The sequence below is a fragment of the Dromaius novaehollandiae genome, chromosome 3 (genome assembly GCF_036370855.1).
Source record: "Dromaius novaehollandiae isolate bDroNov1 chromosome 3, bDroNov1.hap1, whole genome shotgun sequence".
NCBI lineage: Eukaryota > Metazoa > Chordata > Aves > Casuariiformes > Dromaiidae > Dromaius > Dromaius novaehollandiae.
The window spans coordinates 127,928,078-127,947,874 of record NC_088100.1 but is presented as its reverse complement, the minus strand read 5'-3'; the positions used below and the strand labels follow the sequence as shown (position 1 = coordinate 127,947,874).

The following is a 19,797-nucleotide window of genomic DNA, read 5'->3' as shown; positions in this document are numbered from 1 at the left end:
CCTTGATAAAAATACAAGTCATTCTTTTCCTTGCAAATTCCCTGTTATTTCCTGATCTTCTTGTGAGTCAGCCAAACAGCTGAGAAAGTGCCTGCCGCTGCTCCACGCTGACTCCCAGCTGCAAAGCAACTGCTCTGTGATGTGCAAAACATCTGGCAGGCTGGTGTGGACAGCAGAGCTTGGCTGTCTCGGGGCCAAGCCAAAACAGTAACGGAGGAGAACTGGTGGACAAGGACGAGGAAATAAGCATTCAGAGGGAACTGATTTCTGTTTACAGCCAGATAAAAGAGCCACAGAAATGGATGTGAAACATGCACAAGCACCAGGCACAGCTCCATACACACTAGTGGAAGACGTTGTCCTGAGAAACCTGCCTGTGTTGATACATGTGCTGCTGGCTCAGCTCCTACCCTCGTTTCCCCTTCCTTTCCCAATAGCTTTGCTTTCCCGGTACCCTTAGGTGGAAACGCATATGAGACCATTTCCCCACTGCCACCACAGAAATGCACTGGGGTCCTTTAATGTCTCACACAGCTCTGCTATGTTATTTGAGGACAGAGCTATGGAGATATCAGACCACAGAGAGCACATGCCAGGACGGCAATGTTTGCAACACAGCCAGTGGGGTCAGTGAAAAGGGACTGCAGATGAGACCCTCTCCCCATCTATGCTGCCTCCTCAAGCCATCTAAAGACTCCCCTGCTGAGGGCACAGGCCAGAGGGTGTAAGACTCCCAGCCCCAGCAAAGTGCAGGTGGTGGGAGAGATGACCCATCGGTCACTACTGCTGGTATCGCACAATCTATCGAGACGTTGGACAACAGGCTTCGGTGTGGGATGCACAGCCATCCTGCAAACAACTGGTACCTTGCAAAAAATCACTGTCCCTGTGTTTATGTTCACTGTCACTCAGCAGTGACAGCAATTCTGGAACGAAACTGCCAAATCTAAGGATTTTTATGAGTCTTGTGATAGTCAAGGAATTTCTTCAAGTCCCAACCTCTGGTGCCTTGGGTCATACAATAATTGCTGGTTTAATAATAAAATAAACCAAATTTTCAAAGTTTTTAAATCCTTTTTTGAGTGGTTGCAGAGAAAAACAGGCCTGCAGGTGGCCCTGCTGACACAGAAATAAAGAATCTCATAATATTTATTGTGGTGGGATTTGTAAACTGATCATTTTTGGGGGGAGGAGTCTGAGAAGGGTAGGTATTATTTGCTGTACTTGTGCCATCTGGTGCCATAGCACAGGAAGGACCAAAGTAGTAGAGAATATCTGGCATTTCATATTTAGCCTGTCCAGGGACAAAGCTCCGAAACTTTCTTTTTGAGAGAAGAGCTTCATTTGACAGAAGGCACTTTGCTCTTGAGCTTCAGTCCGTCTGTCCATCTGCTCTAGCAGAAAGACCATAGGCAGCCTGGCAGGATGCTTTCGAGTGTCCAACGCCACAGTAAGGTTAGCCAGCTCACAGGTGCTCTGGAGAGAGGTTACGGCACAGGCATAAAGCCATTCCCCTGTTTCTTAATCCTCTGTTGGTCTTTATAAAAAGAAGTGTTGGTCCCTGACCCTGGCTGTCTGCAGCCTGACATCACTACATGCATTTTTGGCCTTCCATAAAAAAACCCATAAGCTGATGAAATAAATCAGCAACAAACACAACTGCAACCTCCGGTCTGCAAAGAGCCAAAGCCCTCCAGAGGAAATCTCCCTTTCACCCCTACCTCCCATCTGAATCTGCTCCTCATCAGAGGCTTTTTCTGAGCCTCCTGAAAGCCAGCATTAATGAGAACAGCTATTTGGCCTGGGCTCCAAGTTGAAACTTCATTGTATAAACACTTGACTTTAGAAAAAGGAAAAAGATATAGCTGCCCAGAGGGCAAGTCTTGTTTTTTACTTATTGCTTGGGAGACAACAAATGTGTCAGCGTTTTTTTTTTTCGTGATAGTCACAAGACCATAACATTGTTTCCTTGACTTCATCGTGCTGGATCTATACATGCTCTTTTCTAGAGGCCTAAAAGGAGAACAGAAAATGCAGCATCTTACAAAAAAAGAGTGTGAGTCACTCCTTCCACACAGAATATAGGCCTTGAGTGCCTCTCTGTGCTTTCAGCTTGGGACAGAGGATGACCAAACCACAGCGCAGAGGCAGTGACTGGATACATCTGCACAATGCTGGGAGCGTCCCGAGGTCTCCGTTCCAAGGGCTCTCCAACCACATGCAGAGCCTGGCCGGGAAGCTGCATCTCCCATCTCCCGTGCTGTTTTGCCCAACAGCTATGATGATCCACAACTCCACTGAGAGGACTCCCATGTGAGTGGGGAATGACTCAGTGAACAAATTCGCCCAAATGCCTTATGATTAATTCCACTGATAAAAGTGCCAAGGGATGCCAGCAAACCCAGACTGCCACTCCAAAGACAATACCGAAGGATTTCAACACAAGGAAGAGCATCTCACTTCTATTTTAGAGAAAGCAGGTTGTGATCAGCAGCAAGCAGCCATGGTGGACAAACACCTTGTCTCCTTTAAGCAGAACTCCTTCTTCCTAACATTAATTATATGGGCTACACACACCCTAAACATACGTTAGAGAGACCACTTGTATCAAAGAGGTTGAGATGAGAGCACGAGATGACAGACAAATGGGCTCAGAAAGAATATAGGGAAGCACCAAGATCAAACTGGGCTTCACTGCTCATTCCCTGCTGGGATTTTTGCTATGCTTCAGTGACTCTTCCCCGTTCCCCCAGTGACTTACCAATCCCTTGGAGTCCTGGCACCCGTACCAGATGCGATAGCCCTGCAGTTCCCCATGTATCCTCCCCAGGGGTGGTTTCACCCATCGGGTCTCCAGGGAGGAGCTGGATTCATTGAATGACACCGTGACGTTCAGTGGTGGGGTGGTCGGAGCTGCAGGAATCAAAGAGAAAGAAGGTGAAGGGAGTCAGGCAGACGTGTCCAGCCCTCATGGGCATCGCAGGCTGACCACAAATGACTCTTGCAAATCAAAACCTGCTGTCTAACGAAGGCCCACTCCCAGTCAGTCCCCCTGCTCCCACATCCCTGCGATTCCCAGCGGCTGTGCCTCCCCCCTCAGCAGCCTGGCTGTTGTATTCAGCGTGCTGCTCCCTCTCTGCAGGGCTCCTAATGGCACGATCAAGGAACAGGGTAAGAATGACTCCCTAGAGGGCTTGCGTTGCCATTAAGAAGAGCCATAGCTCGACCAGAAAGCACACAGTATTTCCTATAGCCTTTAATATTTCCAGCATGTGATTGCTTGTGGGTAAATTTCCTTTCTCCAGTCAATAGAGTGAAGATGTCCCACCTTGTAAGCACCCATGACTCTAGACTAGCATCTTATCCAGGCAGCCCTGCACAAAGCCCAGCTGCATGACTTAGGCAGGGAAGCCCTTTTCAATGTTAGCTACTCATTTCCTACCTCCTTCAGTGGTACTGGCTGTTATCCAGGGGCTAAACGCCGACCAGCCAACTTCGTTTTTGCAGGAAACACTAATGTTATAGTCCGCCATGGGCCACAGGTGCTGGATGTGATACATATGGGGAGGCACCGGGGTGTTGAAGAGCAGAAGTGAGACATTGCTTCGTGGAACAGCTTCCCTGACCTTAATTGAAAAAAAAGCAGTCCACAAACAGGGATTAGTCAGCAATAACCTGCAGGCTGAGACGCACAGCAGGAATTTCACATCTCTAAACAGGATCCAGAGCTCTGCCTCGCTCGCTCTTTCATCAAAACAACACCAGGGCCTTGTTCTTGGATGCTGCCTCCTCTCTGCTGAGTGCAAAGCCAACAGCAGGCCATTCACAGAGCCTAGGGCTAGGTCGCAAACGCGCAGAGAAGAAACAGCTGCAGCAGGGACGAGGCAGAGGTGTGTAACACTGTGACTGCTGCGGAAAGGGGAGTGATGAATCGCCATTTCTTGTGACATAAGAAATGAAAGGAGCGCCCCAAAAAACTACCAGGTAGCAGGTTTCAAACAAACAAAACCAAGTCCTTTTTCATAAAACACATATATTCATACATTATACTACAGAATGTATTGTCAACAGATGTTGCAGAAGCCAAGAGTATAAACTGACTCAAAGGAGAGTTAGACATATTCAGGGAGGACTGGGCTGCCAAGGCTATTAAAGATAAAGGTTTAGATGCAACCTGTGACTCCTGAAAGTCCTAAAGGCACTCTCCCCACTGTCCTTCTCTCACTGTATTAGCACTGACTTCCCTCCCAAGAAACCTTCTAGAAGAACTAAACACAGACCTCATTAAACTCCATCATTACATTTAACAGCATGGATGAATTCAGTGTATTAAAAACAAATCATGCTTTTTACATAAAGAGAACCTCCTCACTCCAAGTAGCAGGGCTAAGGAGCTTCCCTGAAAAGCTGGGCTGTAAGCGCCCATGTAACAGCACGCATCGCCCATGCAGCTCTCCAGCAAGTGCCCCAGAGCGCGTTGGGACCTGCCGTCAGGTGCATCTGCAAAGTTTTGGCAACAAAACAAATACCGTGAGAGCAGCCTGGACCAGGGCGGTGGGAGGAAAGTGAAAAGAGCAAAAATGAGGGACACCAGTGTGAGCAAGACAATGAACTCAGAAGACAACCCAAGCTGGGATGAAATGTCCTTGAAGAGACAGGCCTTCTTCCAGCTCTGGGCAGGTTTCATCTCATCTCACCTATGTTTTAGCATGAATCACAAGGACGAAGTTACACAGTCCTCCCAAAAGCCTCTGTACATGGTTTGGGGATGGCAGGCAGCCTGTCTTTGTGCTTGAGGAATGAGAGTACCCACTGGGCAGCCTGGGCCATACAAGACAATCTCAGGATTGACATTCTCAGTATTTTCCAGCAAAAATGAAAGAGAATTGCCTTCAACCTCATAGAGCAGATAGGAACAAGGCTCAGAAGGTCACAAAGCCATGGCAAAATACTTTGATGCGGGGACCAGTGATCAGAAGAACATTCAAGCAGCTTCTGAAAACACCACTGAGACTGGCCATTCTTCTGAGCCAGCTGAGTTATCTCTATCCTAAACTTGTCTTTCCAGAAAATCTATTAGATCAATATATTAAAAAAAAAATCAGGCTTTTTGTAAACTTAAATAGCTGAAACTTGCTTGCTGTGATAAGAATAGCTTCCATTTTAATCACCCATATGTTCAGAAATGAGTTACTTGGTGGGTGGGCCACATTACCCAAATGAGGGGGTTATCGAAGAGGACAGGAGCAAAAAGGCTTAGTCACAGCTATGTTTTTGCCAGAAATACATCTCGTTTTCCAATTTGAAAGGCTACTTCCTAACAACAGACCGTGAATGTTAAGTCATAGGAAATTCTTTGGCCCTCCACCCTGCTTCCTGAGCTCTAGTAGGAACGTAGCAGTGGACACTGCACTAACATTAGCACCGGTACCTTCCCCCTCTGTAAGTCCTTTCACTTTTACCTCCTGAGGAGGGAGAGATGTCACACAGAAATGGGGGAGATTGCTGAGAGGAAACGGGAGGAAACAGAGTCTGTCTTCCTGGTTCTTTTCACTGTGCGGTCCTTTGCTCATCAGTAGCTGCTAACAGAGCTCTGGCTCATGGGAGAGTATCAGAGGGTAATAGGAGGGTATTGGACCAGGCTTGAACCCTGACCTCAGTTGTCACCATTGTCACCCAGACCCCAAAGCTTGTTCTCTTCCAACCAACAAAATTTCATGAAACATTTTTAAAGCAGATGACTGTTTCTGCCCTGAAAGAGATGAAACTTTTGAAATAAGTACCTAAGACAGATTGCTCTGACATTAAGGTTAATAAATACAGAGAGTTTGTAAAAGGTGAAACTTTAGTTAAGCCAAAATATGCTGAATTTGTATTATGTAGAATTTCTTCTGGCCTATGGCTACTCTTCATCTTAGAATGCACTCCGTGTTATCTGAAGTGGAGTACAAATTAACCAATTATAAAAAAACACATCCACAAGAGAACAAGCAATAAGCTTGAACGATGAAAACCCAGCAACATCAAAGAGAGGGAGCAGGTGGAAACTACTTGCAGGACTGTATGCATACAGGTGGCATTCACTGACCCGTCCAGGAGACAGACAACCCCTCAGCTCCTCCTAAGTGCTTGCAATGTGTCAGGAGTGGAGAGCTGAGACGAGCCTCCATGTCCAAACCCCACCAGGAATGCTACTTGGTTGGGAAGTGTTTAATCAGTAGGGTAAAAAGTAAGGAGAAACATATGATAGTAGAAACTCAAGACTTGCAAAGTCTCCCAAAGAGCTTCTTGGACCATTTCTGGGCATTTCTGCAGGAGGAGACATAACAACCTGACTGTCTTGGCCAAAGGGAGAGATTTAAAACCCCATGTATGAAGTTTTCTTTTCTCTCCTTGGTTGTCTACTCTGCAGAAGTCTAAAATGGGAGAGGATGAACTTCTGCCCTAATGACTCACAGCCTGAGGACCAAGACTCATATCCTGATCCCTCTGCCCACTCAAGCAGCCAACTGGGCAGTGGCACCCAGCACAGCCCAGTCTGTGGCTCTGTTCCTCCTGTCCTGGGCTAGCAATGACCAGGCAGCTGAGCAGCACCTCTGCACTGCAGAGGAAACTGGCCTGCACCATCGCAACCCTCCATCTGCACTGAATTTCTCTTTTCCTCATGTCAAAACCTCTCTGCCAGTGCGTCACCCAGCTCTGCACATGTGGCTATGCCGACGGACTCTGTGGGGAAGTTGCAAGCCAGTGGAAATCATTGTTGTCCTTGAACTGGACAGCACAGCTGGCTAAAAGTGCAAAAGACTGTGGCTTCTTCCTGCACACTTTACAGGCACAAGCCCACGGGGGCTCTTCCAAATGGGGGGCTCTGCTGTTCCCATTGCCCCTTGTTTCTGCCCACTCAACCACATTGCTCCTGGGACAAAATCCTGCTTCACAACTCCCTTTGTTGGCTTCTCTGTGGGACCCCTCCTGCAGACTCTCCACCCTTGCAGCAAGCGTAGCAAAGCTGATGTTTGTGAGCAGACAACACCAGGCCCAGAGCTGGTCTCCAGCAGCTTCTTCAAAGCCTCCTGCCCACCTCGACAGGGCTCCAACTGCCCTGTTAAGCAGTCCAAGTTCAGCAGAGAGCAGAGTCCCTAGAGGCTGGGACCACAAATCTGCTGGCTACCCAGATGGCAGGGTCCAGGCAGGACAGTTCTTCTTTCAAAACCACCGAGAAAGTCTGACTCAATTTGCCCAAACCACTGGCTGGTAAAACCTGTGTGGTTCATGCCGAAGATGGTGCAGGAACACCGATTTCTACCTGCCCCTGCACATCCATGTACGAGTAGGATGTAGGGACAAGGGCCACATGCTTACCTGGACGCTGCAGTTGTTTAAAGCAGAGAATGCATCAAAGCCTGGGACCCAGGATATTGCGATGCTGTGGGCCGTTCTGTTCAGGACGTGCACGCTAGTGGGTGCAGATGGTATTCCTGTAGAGAAAACATGAGTCCACTCTGCTCTGATCCTGCCTAAACACTGCTAGTGCAAAGTGCACCCCACGGGCAGGCACCTGGCTGCCAAGCCACAAGGGAAGCATGCCAGTTTTGTCCAGAAGCAGCATGACACTGAACTCACGGGCTCACACGCTCTTAATTCTCCAAATTTCCAGGTTGCAGAAACCCCAGGCTCCAAGATGGGGGATGGAGCTGAATCTCATCCTTATGCCTTGAGCTGTGGGATGCTCAGCCTACCTCAGGGAGGCTGTGGGGCTGCATTAGCAAGGGCACATGGGACTGGGGGGGTCTGGGCAGGTACCGGAGGACATGTGGCCACAGAAAGGCCTGTAAAAAAGCACGACCCGGATGCCTGGTACGAGCCCACATAAGCTTATGCCTTTTTACAAACATGGCATGTCCAGCTTCCCACAGGCAACTCCCAGAGCTGTCAGACTGCGAGTGAAACACACGTATTGCCATGGCTATAGCTGCAATATCAGCATACCATGGATATTTTAGACCAATGGGCAGGCAGAAAGAGCCGTTTTCAGATCTATTTCAACCTTATTACGTATTTGTGAGCTGAAAACAGCACTCTGGGTTGCTTAGAGCCAATGACATATTTTGGGGAACACCTTCCTTACACTGCCAGAGTTGTTCCCATCAGGAATGTTGAGAATTTCCATCATTTCCTATGGAAAATTACGAGCACAGCCCTGGCTGTGAAGGAAGGAAAAGAGTGATACAGCCCTTCCGAAACCTACTCTGAGTTTGACAGTTCTGCTTTCAAATGTGCTTTTTGGTGCTTCCTCCCATGGCTGCAACACTGGGACTACGCTTGTTCCAGATGACAGAACCGCATTGGGTGACCACGCTCTTATGTGCATCCTGTTTGATTTTCAAATGTAGGTTTTGAATGCGGAAAAATAAATATGGAAATCCTAAAAATACACCTGTCTGCGAGGGTAAGAATGATTACTGGGAAGGGTGGAGACCAGAACAGCTCCTGCTTGGATACACCTGTACGGTACAGATAAGGCTATCGACGCGTTCCCGCTTACCTTTCACATTGACTTGCCCAGGGTTCGACGCAGTCAGCCCTTTACTGTTGTGAGCCTCGCAGCTGAAGAGTGCTGTTTCGTTAAGACCTGCCGTGGGAAAAACAAGAACCTGCTTGCTGTACTGTACAAAATGCCCAAATCACATCAACCCTCCACCTGCTGTTCACAGAAAACCCTTGCGGCTTCCTTTGCTTTACGGCTACTTTCTTCTTTTCCAGTAACACAAAAGACCTCTCTTTCTGCACTAACCACTTCCTTCGTCTCTTCTGCAGCACGGTGGCTGAGGGTGACCCCCAAGACCCAACCCACCCACCTTCCGCACCACGTGCATGTGAGCACAGGCCGTGTGAGATGTGGCAGAACGGACAGGACTGTGTGTTTTCATGGACCCCTTGCACAACCTCCTGAGTAAGCACTTGCTTCGTATTCAAAAAGGGAAAGGCAGAAAGCAGAAGAGCCCACCACCATGGCTTGAACCAGATGACTTAATACTTTTCGAAGATTGCTCAAATCTCCCTGCTGATAAGACTGCTTTTTGGGGTCACTGGAAATACCCGAGTGCAGACTCGGGCTCATTACTCCTACTGCGTTAGCAAGGCCTGTGCGAGACGATCCCAACAAGCCACAGCGTTCAGGATTTTGGTCTCGTGCAAGGGCTCTTCTGCGAGTGCAGAGCTGTCCCAGGGTACCTGGGAGCATTCCCCTGCTGCCTTCCCCAAGAGAGGTTCAATGTTCGCAACGTTCGCACAAGTTTTAATTCAGCTCAGCAGCCCTCAAAGATCTGCATTAAAGTGCACAAACTCAGCCATCTGCCTCTGCAGCCCATTTAGCCAGGCACACAGCAGTGTCTGGGAGGTTGGCTGCGAAGAGGGAGGGAGTGACTGTCACTGGATGGAAAGGGGGAAGGGAGACGATATCCCAGCCCGTTCCACTATACCAGCACACCCCATCACTTTTGGGTAATGTCCAGGTCTTGGTTTTACAGCCTTTTCCTCTCCGGTGGAAGGAAAACAGTCCCCTGTAGTTGCAGAACTAGAATGAACCCATTCATTGTGGACTAACCCAAGCCCAGAGAGAAATCAAGGATATTTGGACACCAGCTCTAGCAGTACCAGGACACAATCCTGTAGCAAGAGCCTGTTATTGGGGGGATTAAAAACAACCTTATCTGGGTTGATTTTAGTGAAATGCCTTCCTGTTACTGCAACATGAGGGACTTGCTGTAGTGACCTGGACATGCCAAGCCTTTACTCAAAAAAGCAGCAATCTCTGAGTTTAACAGGACTCCTGGACCAGGAGGGAGACTGTTCAAATGACTCGACTTAACATTTGCCAACCGGACGCAAGAAAATCCAGGCGGAATGAGTCACTTCTTCCGGCTTTCACTGCCTTTTAAAGCCTATCTTTGGAAGCCAAGACAAGTCAGTTATAGCCTAGCTGCTAATTAGCTAGTGGCCTCCTTCTGAGAGCAAATCAAGAAATCCTCCCTCTTTTCCGCATCTGCAGCAAAGTCACACTAGGTTTTATGTTGCAGTGGGGGACTTCTCTCCCTGTGCTCCACCAGGCTGGCATGGAGACATGATGTAGGGGCAACGCCAGGCCTCCCAGAGACGAAAGAGCAGATAACCAGTAAAATAGCCCATAACAGCTGCAAGGTACTGGGTGGCTTGGCCACAGGCTACAAGAAAAAGCTGCTTGTTGCATAGGACATTTTGCATGCCCTTCTTCTTCTGTGGGAGAAATTTCTGCAGCCAGAGGCAGCTGCTTGGGGGTTGCTGCCCCAGATCACCCCGACAGAGCAGTCCCCAGGGCTGCCGAATAAGCAGCACAGATGGCTGCTGGGCAGAGCCATGCTCTCAGCGGTAAGGACGGAGAGTGGCAAGAGCTGGGACAAGGCCCTAGGTCTAAGCAATTTAGCAGCAGAGAGCTCAGGGAGACTGGCACAAATGGTCAATCAGTGGGGCAAGGGAGACGGATTGAGCACTTGCAGGTTGGGGCCTAATTTTGCAAACTGGTACCTCTGCAAACTCAGTTGGACTGCTGAGCCCTGCTGTATGCAATCTGACATTCATATTTTGTGCCAAACCTCCTGGGAAACTTATCTATGCTGAGCTGGTTTTATCTTCCTGGTAGGAGGAATCTAGGAGGAAATTCCCAACACACACTATCATATTCTACCTACAACAGTAAGGGTACAGGGAGAGGAGTTTTTTTATTATTATTATTAGACTAGCTGCTGTGCCTGGAAAACACGGATGACTCTTTGGGCTAAGTGGTCCTTCACTAAAACAAGATGAGTCAGAATAGAGTAATTGAGATTGGAAGAGACCTCTGGAGGTCACTGGTCCAAACGCCCACTCAATGCAGAGACATCTTTGAAGTTACATCCAGCTTCTACGTTAGGTCAGGTTTCTCGTGGTCAAGCCAAGTTGTGAATATCTCCAAGGACAGCAATCCCACAGTCCCTCTGGGTGCCTGTTCCAGGTGGGCAAAAGCCTTCGCTGGCTGGAAGTGACCACAGATGGGGCAGGGAACGAGCTCCCACAAGAGATCGGACTCTTGTGTCCTTGGCATCGCCCTGATGCATTCCCTTTGCTGCCAGAACTTCTGGGAACACATGCGATGTGAACTGCAAGGCTCTAAACTAAATTCAGGACAACAGCATCTAGGTCCTCAAAGAGATGCCCAAATGCCAAGCTATGCACGCAGCAAAGGTGTTCAGCACCCACACAAATGCTCTGTGAGTTCACTGAACGTGCTTTTTTTCCTGTGCCTCCTTGACACCACGTTGCCCACTTTGGCTGACAAGCCTTGCATCTGTCCCCCGGAATAGGTCTGTCCTGGGCCACCACAGTCCCACAACATTGACTCAGTCCTTGGTGACACGAGATTACAGCCTTCCAGCCAAGCATCAGCAATGGGCGGTGCCAAACAAAAATAAAACAGATTGCAATAACCTTGTGATGGTGCATGGGAACACATCACCTGCTTAACAGGGAGCTGCAAGGCCAAGGGGACAGGCTGTGGGACTGCTCAAGACACATCCCCCACCCTTCCCTTCCTGAAGGCCATGCAGAGGCCTCCCCAGCATGCAAAGATGCTGCCAGGCTTACCTGCTACAGTCAGGACTGACGGGGAGATGTGAGGCTTCGCATTGACTTGGATGTTGTTCCGAAACCAGTAGATCTCCACAGGCTCTGGTGGACCCACAGCTTGACATGTGAGGTTGAAAGGGCTGTTCTTGGTGACATTCAGCTTCTCAGGCTGACGAATGAAGTGTGGGAGCCCTGTCCGGACACAAGCAGAGAAGCAGGAGATTCAGAGATCGCAGCATTGTGCATGTGGGCAATGTCTGTAAGAACAGCCCCCAAGCTGTCCCGCCTGGGGCTGTCCCAGGCTCTGGCAATAAGCCCCTTCCCATCCAATACTCTCCATTGCTGGTGGATAGCCAGCAGCTGTCAGCTCCAAGGTCACAGACCCTGGGCTGCCCCTCAGACAGATCTCAGCAGATCTTACACCTCCAACGCTTTTGGCCTTGCTCTCTTCCAGCTCACCTTCTAATTGCACGAAGATTGGATCCGAGGCAATCTCCACGTCAGAGATGTTGAGTTTGCAGACGTAGGAGCCATTATCTGAGCGCTGGACGGCACGGATGCTACAAAAGAGAGCAGAGACCATATAAGGGCTTTCACAGAGAGACTTGTCCTGCAAACAGCTTCCACAGAAGGACACAATACTGTTAAGCTGGAGGTGGGTTTGAAAACAGCTACCCCACAACACATATCTAACAAAAGCTGCGTTTCCAAAACTAAGCTTCGAGGACTAGGGAGTGCCAGAAAGAAGATTATCTTTGCTGCTGGCTGCTCTGCTGGCACAACCTTCAATTGCAAATGGGCAGGATGGGCAGACTTCAGTCAATGAGGTACAGCAGTTTGCTTTCCTCCACTGTTCATTGAGGACAGCACCTAGGAAGAGTTAAGCTCTAGATATGCAGTGACAGCAATTTCAATCCTCCCCCACCCCAAACCAGTTTCCCACAGTCCCAGTCCCAACCTCCTGCTCTTGCTACCTGTCTGCCCTCTAGCCTCTCCCCACGAGCCAGCACTCGGGGGTCCAGAGGAGCCCCTCCGGCCCGTCTGCACAAGAAGGACTGCACCCGTTACCTGAAGGTGGACGTCATCGCTACCTCCTCCTCATCGGAGATCTCAAAGTGGCTGGTGGCAATGCGGTCCAGCATGAGCAGTTCGCTCCCATCCTTCCACAGGGAAATGCCAGGGGTGTCTGGCCTGACCAGCGAATGAGGTACTTTAATGGAGCAATTGAACGTGACGTCTTTGTGCTCATTAATCAGAATATGTCCTACTGTGGGATTAAATTTAATCTGTCCTAGAGAACTGGCTGAAGGCTCCTCTTGGGTCTGCTTTGCGCTCTCGTGAGGCCAATGACTAACGGCAGCGATGCCTCTCTTAGCGCGGTGGGACTCTGCTGACAGTGCTCCTGCTAATAGTGACAGATACGGCCTCAGGCCTTGACTCCCGTCAGTATCATCTGCAAAAAAAGACACCAGTTTTGTTACCACCAGCCAGTAACTCTCCTAAAAGTCCCCCCCCACACCAAAGCCCACCTGCTTCAACTAATAATTAAAGGCTGCTCATTTGCAGATGCACTGAAAATTCAGACCCTCTAAGAGAGATGTTCTAAGAGTCCCACGGAGGTAACATGGAGCCAGGGGCTGTGCCACAGCTGGAGGCACAAGAAACACCTCCAAAAGCCTCTTAAAACAAACTAGAGGGACCAAGCTAAAGAGAGCGCTTGGTTGCTTACACTTCGCTTTGGCAGTGGAGAGGTAGGAGCTGCAGGCAGCTATTTCTGCTGAATCACACCCTCGGGACTGGAATATAAAAGGATTCCCGAGCAGCAGGAATTTGGGACACAGTGCTTCAGTAAACCCTTCTCGGGGGCCTCATCCCAGGCACTTCCAGCTGACTACCCTGCCCTCACTAAGCGCACAGACAGCGTCAAGAACCGCAGCAGCACTTCTGCTCGCACCCAGCACCTCCCCAGCTGCCCACGCTCCGACTTGCCCGTGCCACCCTCCATCGGAGTCCTCCACAGCCAGCTGGCAAAACAGAGGCAGATGTTTCGGAAGGAAAAGGAAGATACGGCCGCGGCAACAGCACAGGAGCAGGATTTGAGTTTGGCCATCTCTAGCCAGCTTTGACCCAGACCTGTTTTCGTTGCAACCTGGACCTCAGCTGTCCAGATGTGAGACGGCCAAAACGAGATGGGTTGCAGCCTCTGTGGTCAAAGGGCGGGATGAGAAAAGGCATCCAGCTGACCTGTGCAGGATTTCAGGGCATTTTAAGGCATCTGTTTGGCCAGCCTTTTCTTTCTGACCAACCATGGGGGGTCACGGGGGTGATGTAAGATGATCCTGCTCGATTTGGTTCAATGAGCGTGACAAAAATGAAAGGGGAAAGGGCCTCAGGCAGAGAAGGAGTCCCAGGAGGGGATCTGTGTGTCTCTTTTTAGGCAATTTGCACCAGGACAGGGGGAGCGGAGCAGCTTGCATTTGCAGCAGGGGGAAGGTGCCGGCTTGCAAACACCAGGTAAACGCACAGAGCAAAGAAAGCATTTGGGGGTATCTCGGCGCAACTGCTCTGCGCAGCTGGCAGCTGCTTTGCAACACAGAGACACTCCGGGAGGCAATCACAGAGGCGTTTCTGCAGACTGCCTTCACTGAGCTGCTTTCAGAGGGAAAATAACCGCGGATTTATGAAGAAAGGCCTCCGAACGGTGTGTAGGAGCCGGGTGCTATTTAGTGTTGTTTTCCCAGTGCTGCATTCCACTCCGCAGACTATTTTTTTCCAGACATTTTTCCCAAGGGAAGATTATTTACCAGATCTTTCAAAGGGCTTCATTCCCCCACCTACAAATTACTTAACATACAAAGTCCTTTGACTGCGTTTTCCTCCTCCCTCCCAGCGCTTCCCACACCAGCCCCGAGCAAGACGAAGAGTAGCTCCATATAAAGCAACTCCTCCAAAACAAAACTCTTAAGGGAAGAGAATAAAGAATAATCCACAAATAGATGCTTCTACTAGATCGTTTCCAAGCTCCTTGAGGTTTTCCCAGGTACACAAAGATCCCTAGCAGATCACTAAATCTACCTTGCTGCTTTCAACAAACAAAGGCTTTGTGCCAGACAGGAATTTTATCTAAATTAATTTGCCACTTCCAAAAAAAAAATGACTTACAATTTAAAAAAGAGTAATGCAGGTAAAAACCATGATCTTTTTACTCAAGCAGAGTTCAGCTGAGTTTGTTTTGAGGCAAGTATCGGTCCCGAAACATCAGACAACTCCAAGATTTCCAAGCTACGTCATTACTATTGTGAGTAATGGAGCATGAGTCTGGTGTACTTTATGGAGAGCCAAGAAACACAACCTAATTTTGAGGCTGGATATATTCCTTTACTAAATTGCTCGCTATTTTTAACTCTTGAGAAATGATACTTCTAGACCGAAATTTGAGAAGAGTTTTCAAGTTTGCCTAGGCCGGTTGTAGGGAGGAAAGAGAAACGCTCTCGCTGCTCACCATACAAAACAATGCGTTTCCCTTTGGGGGGGGGGATAAAAAAAGACTGTAAGCTTTTAAATGTGCTTCCTAATCTTTGCTATCGTAACACAAACAAAGGCCATGTGACTGCTGCTAAACTTGCAGCCTATTGCGATTCACTGCTGTGCCACTGAGCCCGCTGGCCAGGTGACCGGCTCTAAAACGGCTCCCAAAAGATTTGGTGAAAACAAGCCAGCGAGCGACCCAGAAACCCCCCTGCCCTTCCCTCCTGTTAGCAGAGGTTACCCGAACTGGAGGCACTCACTTCCCGACACCAGACTTTTTTAATCGCTGAATTAAAGGAAAGCATGCGCTTGGATGGAAACAGCAATTTTCATGCTCCATTTCGAGGCTTTTCAGCTTTCCTCCGAGCTTTGTGCAGCCCCGAACAACTTCCCCAGGCTGCGGGGATGCCTGTGCGGGGAGGACGCCGATGCCACGCGGGCGCTTGCGGTCCCTGCCCTCCGCGGACGCTGCCCGTAGTCCGCAGGGCACCGAGAAGCACGCTTTGACTTCTCTTCCCCAGGAACAACCCCCATAAGCTCAGTTGCTTCAAGAAAAGTGAAGAAAAACTTATTAAAGTTTAAAGAAAAACTTGTAAGGGCAAAGGGGACCTTAGCCACAATTTCTATACTGATTAACTGGAGAAAGGTGCTTGCTGGCTCAGGAATGACATACTCTCTGTGCTCTGACTTAGGCAACAACAGAAGTTTCTCAAATCTAGAGCTCTCTTTTTAAGTACCCCTCCACACCTTGCCATTTGGGATACTGATATCCTTACGGCGTCTGAGAGGGGATTCGCCCTGTGTCACAGGACATCTCTTGCTGCATTCACAGCAATTTGCTCAGGATCACACTGAAAGCTCATCCTAGAGCACAGGAGCTGAAACCAAGCTCCGAAAGTCCCGCACGGGTGCCCGAGATACTGGAGCAGCCCCCTTGCCTTACCACAGCTTGGACCGACAGAAAAACCGGCATGGAAAAAAAAAATCTACTTGCAAAAAAAGAAAAAGCCGGTCTCCTGAAACATCTGGAAGCAACATCTGGAATCACAGCAAAACTGAAGTGCAGCAATGCCACATGTTAACGTGCAGCCCGAGCCCTAGGGGCAGAATAAGCAACCGCTGTGACGAAGCAGATATTCAAGAAATAAAGATGCTCAGTGTGCACCCGGCAGGTCGGGCATTCCTCTTCCCTTACCAGCCTAGGGAATGAAGTCTTAACAAGCAAGTTTGCCTGTTATTAGAGGCAAGATACTTTATTACAGACTAAAACAACAAATGGGAAACGACATACCCCACGCATGAAACAGTAAGCCATTCTGCTACCGTCCCGGTAAGGAATGTGTTAGAAAACATATAGATCTGCCAAAAGAAATCACTACATCTGGACAGCCCTGGATTTCCCATCACTGGAAATAATTCACCTGATGACAACAGCCTTCTGCTCACAAACTTGTTGAAGTGCATCTTCATGCGTAGGAATGTGATACAAGGAGATGCAAAGAGCATTTGCATCTCAGCCTGTGGCACTTCCTACCTTCCTCGGGGAGCTGTCAGAAGAAGTGGATTTTCCCAGGGGCTACGCTTCACTTGCAGAGAGACTCTCCGCGTTCAAAGGCTGCTTTTTTATAAAGCATTCCCTGATTGCTATTCAAATCTGAAAACACCTCTGAGCTCCCACTATTGCAGATTCCTGCTGTTATAGCCAAGACTTTTACCTTACTCGGCCCCAAACGAATATTTGCACGACTGCCATCTGCGCTGAGAATCACATCTTCATATCGACACCAAGATATCCAGCAACCCTGAACACGGACTGTGAACCCACCAGAGCTCACAAGCTGCAGCTGAGCATCAGGCAGCCCTGACAACGGCACGGGGCAAACGGCCCCCCGGGCACACAGCGCACGCAGGCCCCACGGCCGCGAGCAAGCGCCCCGCTCTTGCCTGGGCCCCTTCCCAAGCCGCAGGGGCTCCCGCCGCGCTGCAGCTGGGGGTCTCTCGCCTTGGCGCCTTGCTCCGGCTGGGCAAGCCCTGCTCCCCCCGCGCTGCCCGGCCCCAGCAGCGCCCAGAGCCGGGGGGCAGCTGCCCGGCCCGGCTTGGCTGCTGGGGGCTGCCGCAGCCCGCCGGCACCCCACTCCCCCCCCCCGCCCCGCCGCCGCCCGCACTCACCGGCCCCGCAGCGCGACGGGCGCACCGCCGCCAGCAGCGCCGCCAGCAGCACCCAGCGCCCGGCGCCCATCGCCGGCCCCGGCCCCGGCCCCGGCCCCGGCCCCGCTGCGCTGCGCGGCGCGACGCTGCGCCTCGCCGTCCCGGCGCGGAGCGGCTCCGCCCCCGGCCCGGCCCGGCCCGGCCCGGCCCATCGCCGCCTCCCGCGGAGCCGGGCTCGCCGGCGGCGAGGGGCGGGGGAGGAGGTGCCCGGCACTGGGGCACGGGAGTCCCTCCGCTGGGACATGCCATGGGGACATGGGGACACCTGGCACTGGGGCATGGGAGTCCCTCTGCTGGGACATGCCATGGGGACATGGGGACACCTGGCACTGGGGCATGGGAGTCCCTCTGCTGGGACATGCCATGGGGACATGGGGACACCCGGCACTGGGGCATGGGAGTCCCTCTGCTGGGACATGCCATGGGGACATGGGGACACCTGGCACTGGGGCATGGGAGTCCCTCTGCTGGGACATGCCATGGGGACATGGGGACACCCGGCACTGGGGCACGGGGAGTCCCTCTGCTGGGACATGCCATGGGGCATGGGGACACCTGGCACTGGGGCACGGGGAGTCCCTCTGCTGGGACATGCCATGGGGCACGGGGACACCTGGCACTGGGGCACGGGGAGTCCCTCCGCTGGGACATGCCATGGGGCACGGGGACACCCGGCACTGGGGCACGGGGAGTCCCTCTGCTGGGACATGCCATGGGGACATGGGGACACCCGGCACTGGGGCACGGGGAGTCTCTCTGCTGGGACATGCCATGGGGCATGGGGACACCCGGCACTGGGCCACGGGAGTCCCTCCGCTGGGACATGCCATGGGGACATGGGGACACCTGGCACTGGGGCATGGGAGTCCCTCTGCTGGGACATGCCATGGGACATGGGGACACCTGGCACTGGGGCACGGGAGTCCCTCCGCTGGGACATGCCATGGGGACATGGGGACACCCGGCACTGGGGCACGGGGAGTCCCTCTGCTGGGACATGCCATGGGGCACGGGGACACCCGGCACTGGGGCACGGGGAGTCCCTCTGCTGGGACATGCCATGGGGACATGGGGACACCCGGCACTGGGGCATGGGGAGTCTCTCTGCTGGGACATGCCATGGGGCATGGGGACACCTGGCACTGGGGCATGGGAGTCCCTCTGCTGGGACATGCCATGGGGCATGGGGACACCTGGCACTGGGGCATGGGAGTCCCTCTGCTGGGACATGCCATGGGGACATGGGGACACCCGGCACTGGGGCACGGGAGTCCCTCTGCTGGGACATGCCATGGGGACATGGGGACACCCGGCACTGGGGCACGGGGAGTCCCTCCGCTGGGACATGCCATGGGGACATGGGGACACCCGGCACTGGGGCACAGGAGCCCCTCTGCTGGGACATGCCATGGGGCACGGGGATGGGGTGACCGGCACTGGGGCATGGGCAGCCCCTTCTCTGGGACATGCCACTGGGACATGGGGACACCTGGCACTGGGGCACGGGGAGTCCCTCCGCTGGGACATGCCATGGGGACATGGGGACACCCAGCACTGGGGCATGGGCAGCCCCTTCTCTGGGACATGCCATTGAGACACGGGGACACCCAGCACCAAGGCACAGGGAGCCCCGTCTCTGGGACATGCCACTGGGACATGGGGACACCTGGCACTGAGGCATGGTCAGCCCCTCCGCTGGGATGTGGGCACTGGGACATGGATACAGCTGGCCCTGGGACATGGGCACTAGGACACGAGGACACCCCGCAGTGGGACACAGGTGCTCGGACACGGTACCCCGTGCACTGGAACATGGTGCACCGTGCGCTGGGGCATGACAGCCGAGCCCCTGAGTTTTATCTCCTGGAGGGTGTTTACAGCGGTACCTCCATGCTGGGAAGACTGGCTCTTTTCTTTCTCACCTCCTTCCCCTGCAGAGCACCACATCCCGCTGGGTACCCAGACAGCCTGGGACCTTGCTGCGTGGTGGAGCAGATGCAGAGCCCTGTGCTGCAGCCTGGGGAGAGTATGGTGTGGTGAAAGAAGGGCTTTCATCAGTTCCTTTTCATTCTCCTGGACGGGAAAAGCAGGACAAGAGCAGAGAGAGATAAAAACAGGCCATAATTAGAAAAGCAGGAAGAGAAAGAAGCCAAATGAAACCAGTGTGTGATATAGTACCTTTGATGTAAGGGGAGATGTGATGAGAACAAGTGTCTCCTGATGGCACTGAGAGGAAATGAGGGACTTTCTGGATATTTGAAAAGAGCCTGTCATTCCTTCTGGGGAAGATAAAACCTTGAGGACCAGGCAAGTCTTTGAGAATCAAGCCCTTGGTTCCAAAACCATGGGACTTGCCCTGGGCTAGGGATCCCCACTGCTCTTCGCTCAGTTGGCCCAAGGCATTCAGGCTCCCACATCACT

General features: G+C 51.7%; 1 protein-coding gene across 3 annotated transcripts in view; it reads right to left on the bottom strand.

Annotated features, from left to right (window-relative positions):
- The window catches only part of MERTK (MER proto-oncogene, tyrosine kinase), a 28,537-nt gene extending 11,041 nt beyond the window's left edge, over nt 1–17,496 (bottom strand). For all 3 annotated transcript variants that reach the window (XM_064510068.1, XM_064510070.1, XM_064510069.1), the window contains exons 1-8: nt 17,338–17,496; nt 12,709–13,093; nt 12,100–12,200; nt 11,659–11,832; nt 8,546–8,632; nt 7,363–7,478; nt 3,443–3,626; nt 2,762–2,913 (exon numbers count right to left, since the gene is read on the bottom strand). In XM_064510068.1, the coding sequence (XP_064366138.1) occupies nt 2,762–2,913; nt 3,443–3,626; nt 7,363–7,478; nt 8,546–8,632; nt 11,659–11,832; nt 12,100–12,200; nt 12,709–13,093; nt 17,338–17,407 (1,269 nt within the window). In that variant the 5' untranslated portion in view covers nt 17,408–17,496. The remainder of the gene's footprint in view (nt 1–2,761; nt 2,914–3,442; nt 3,627–7,362; nt 7,479–8,545; nt 8,633–11,658; nt 11,833–12,099; nt 12,201–12,708; nt 13,094–17,337) is intronic.
- Between the last annotated feature and the right edge of the window lie 2,301 nt (nt 17,497–19,797).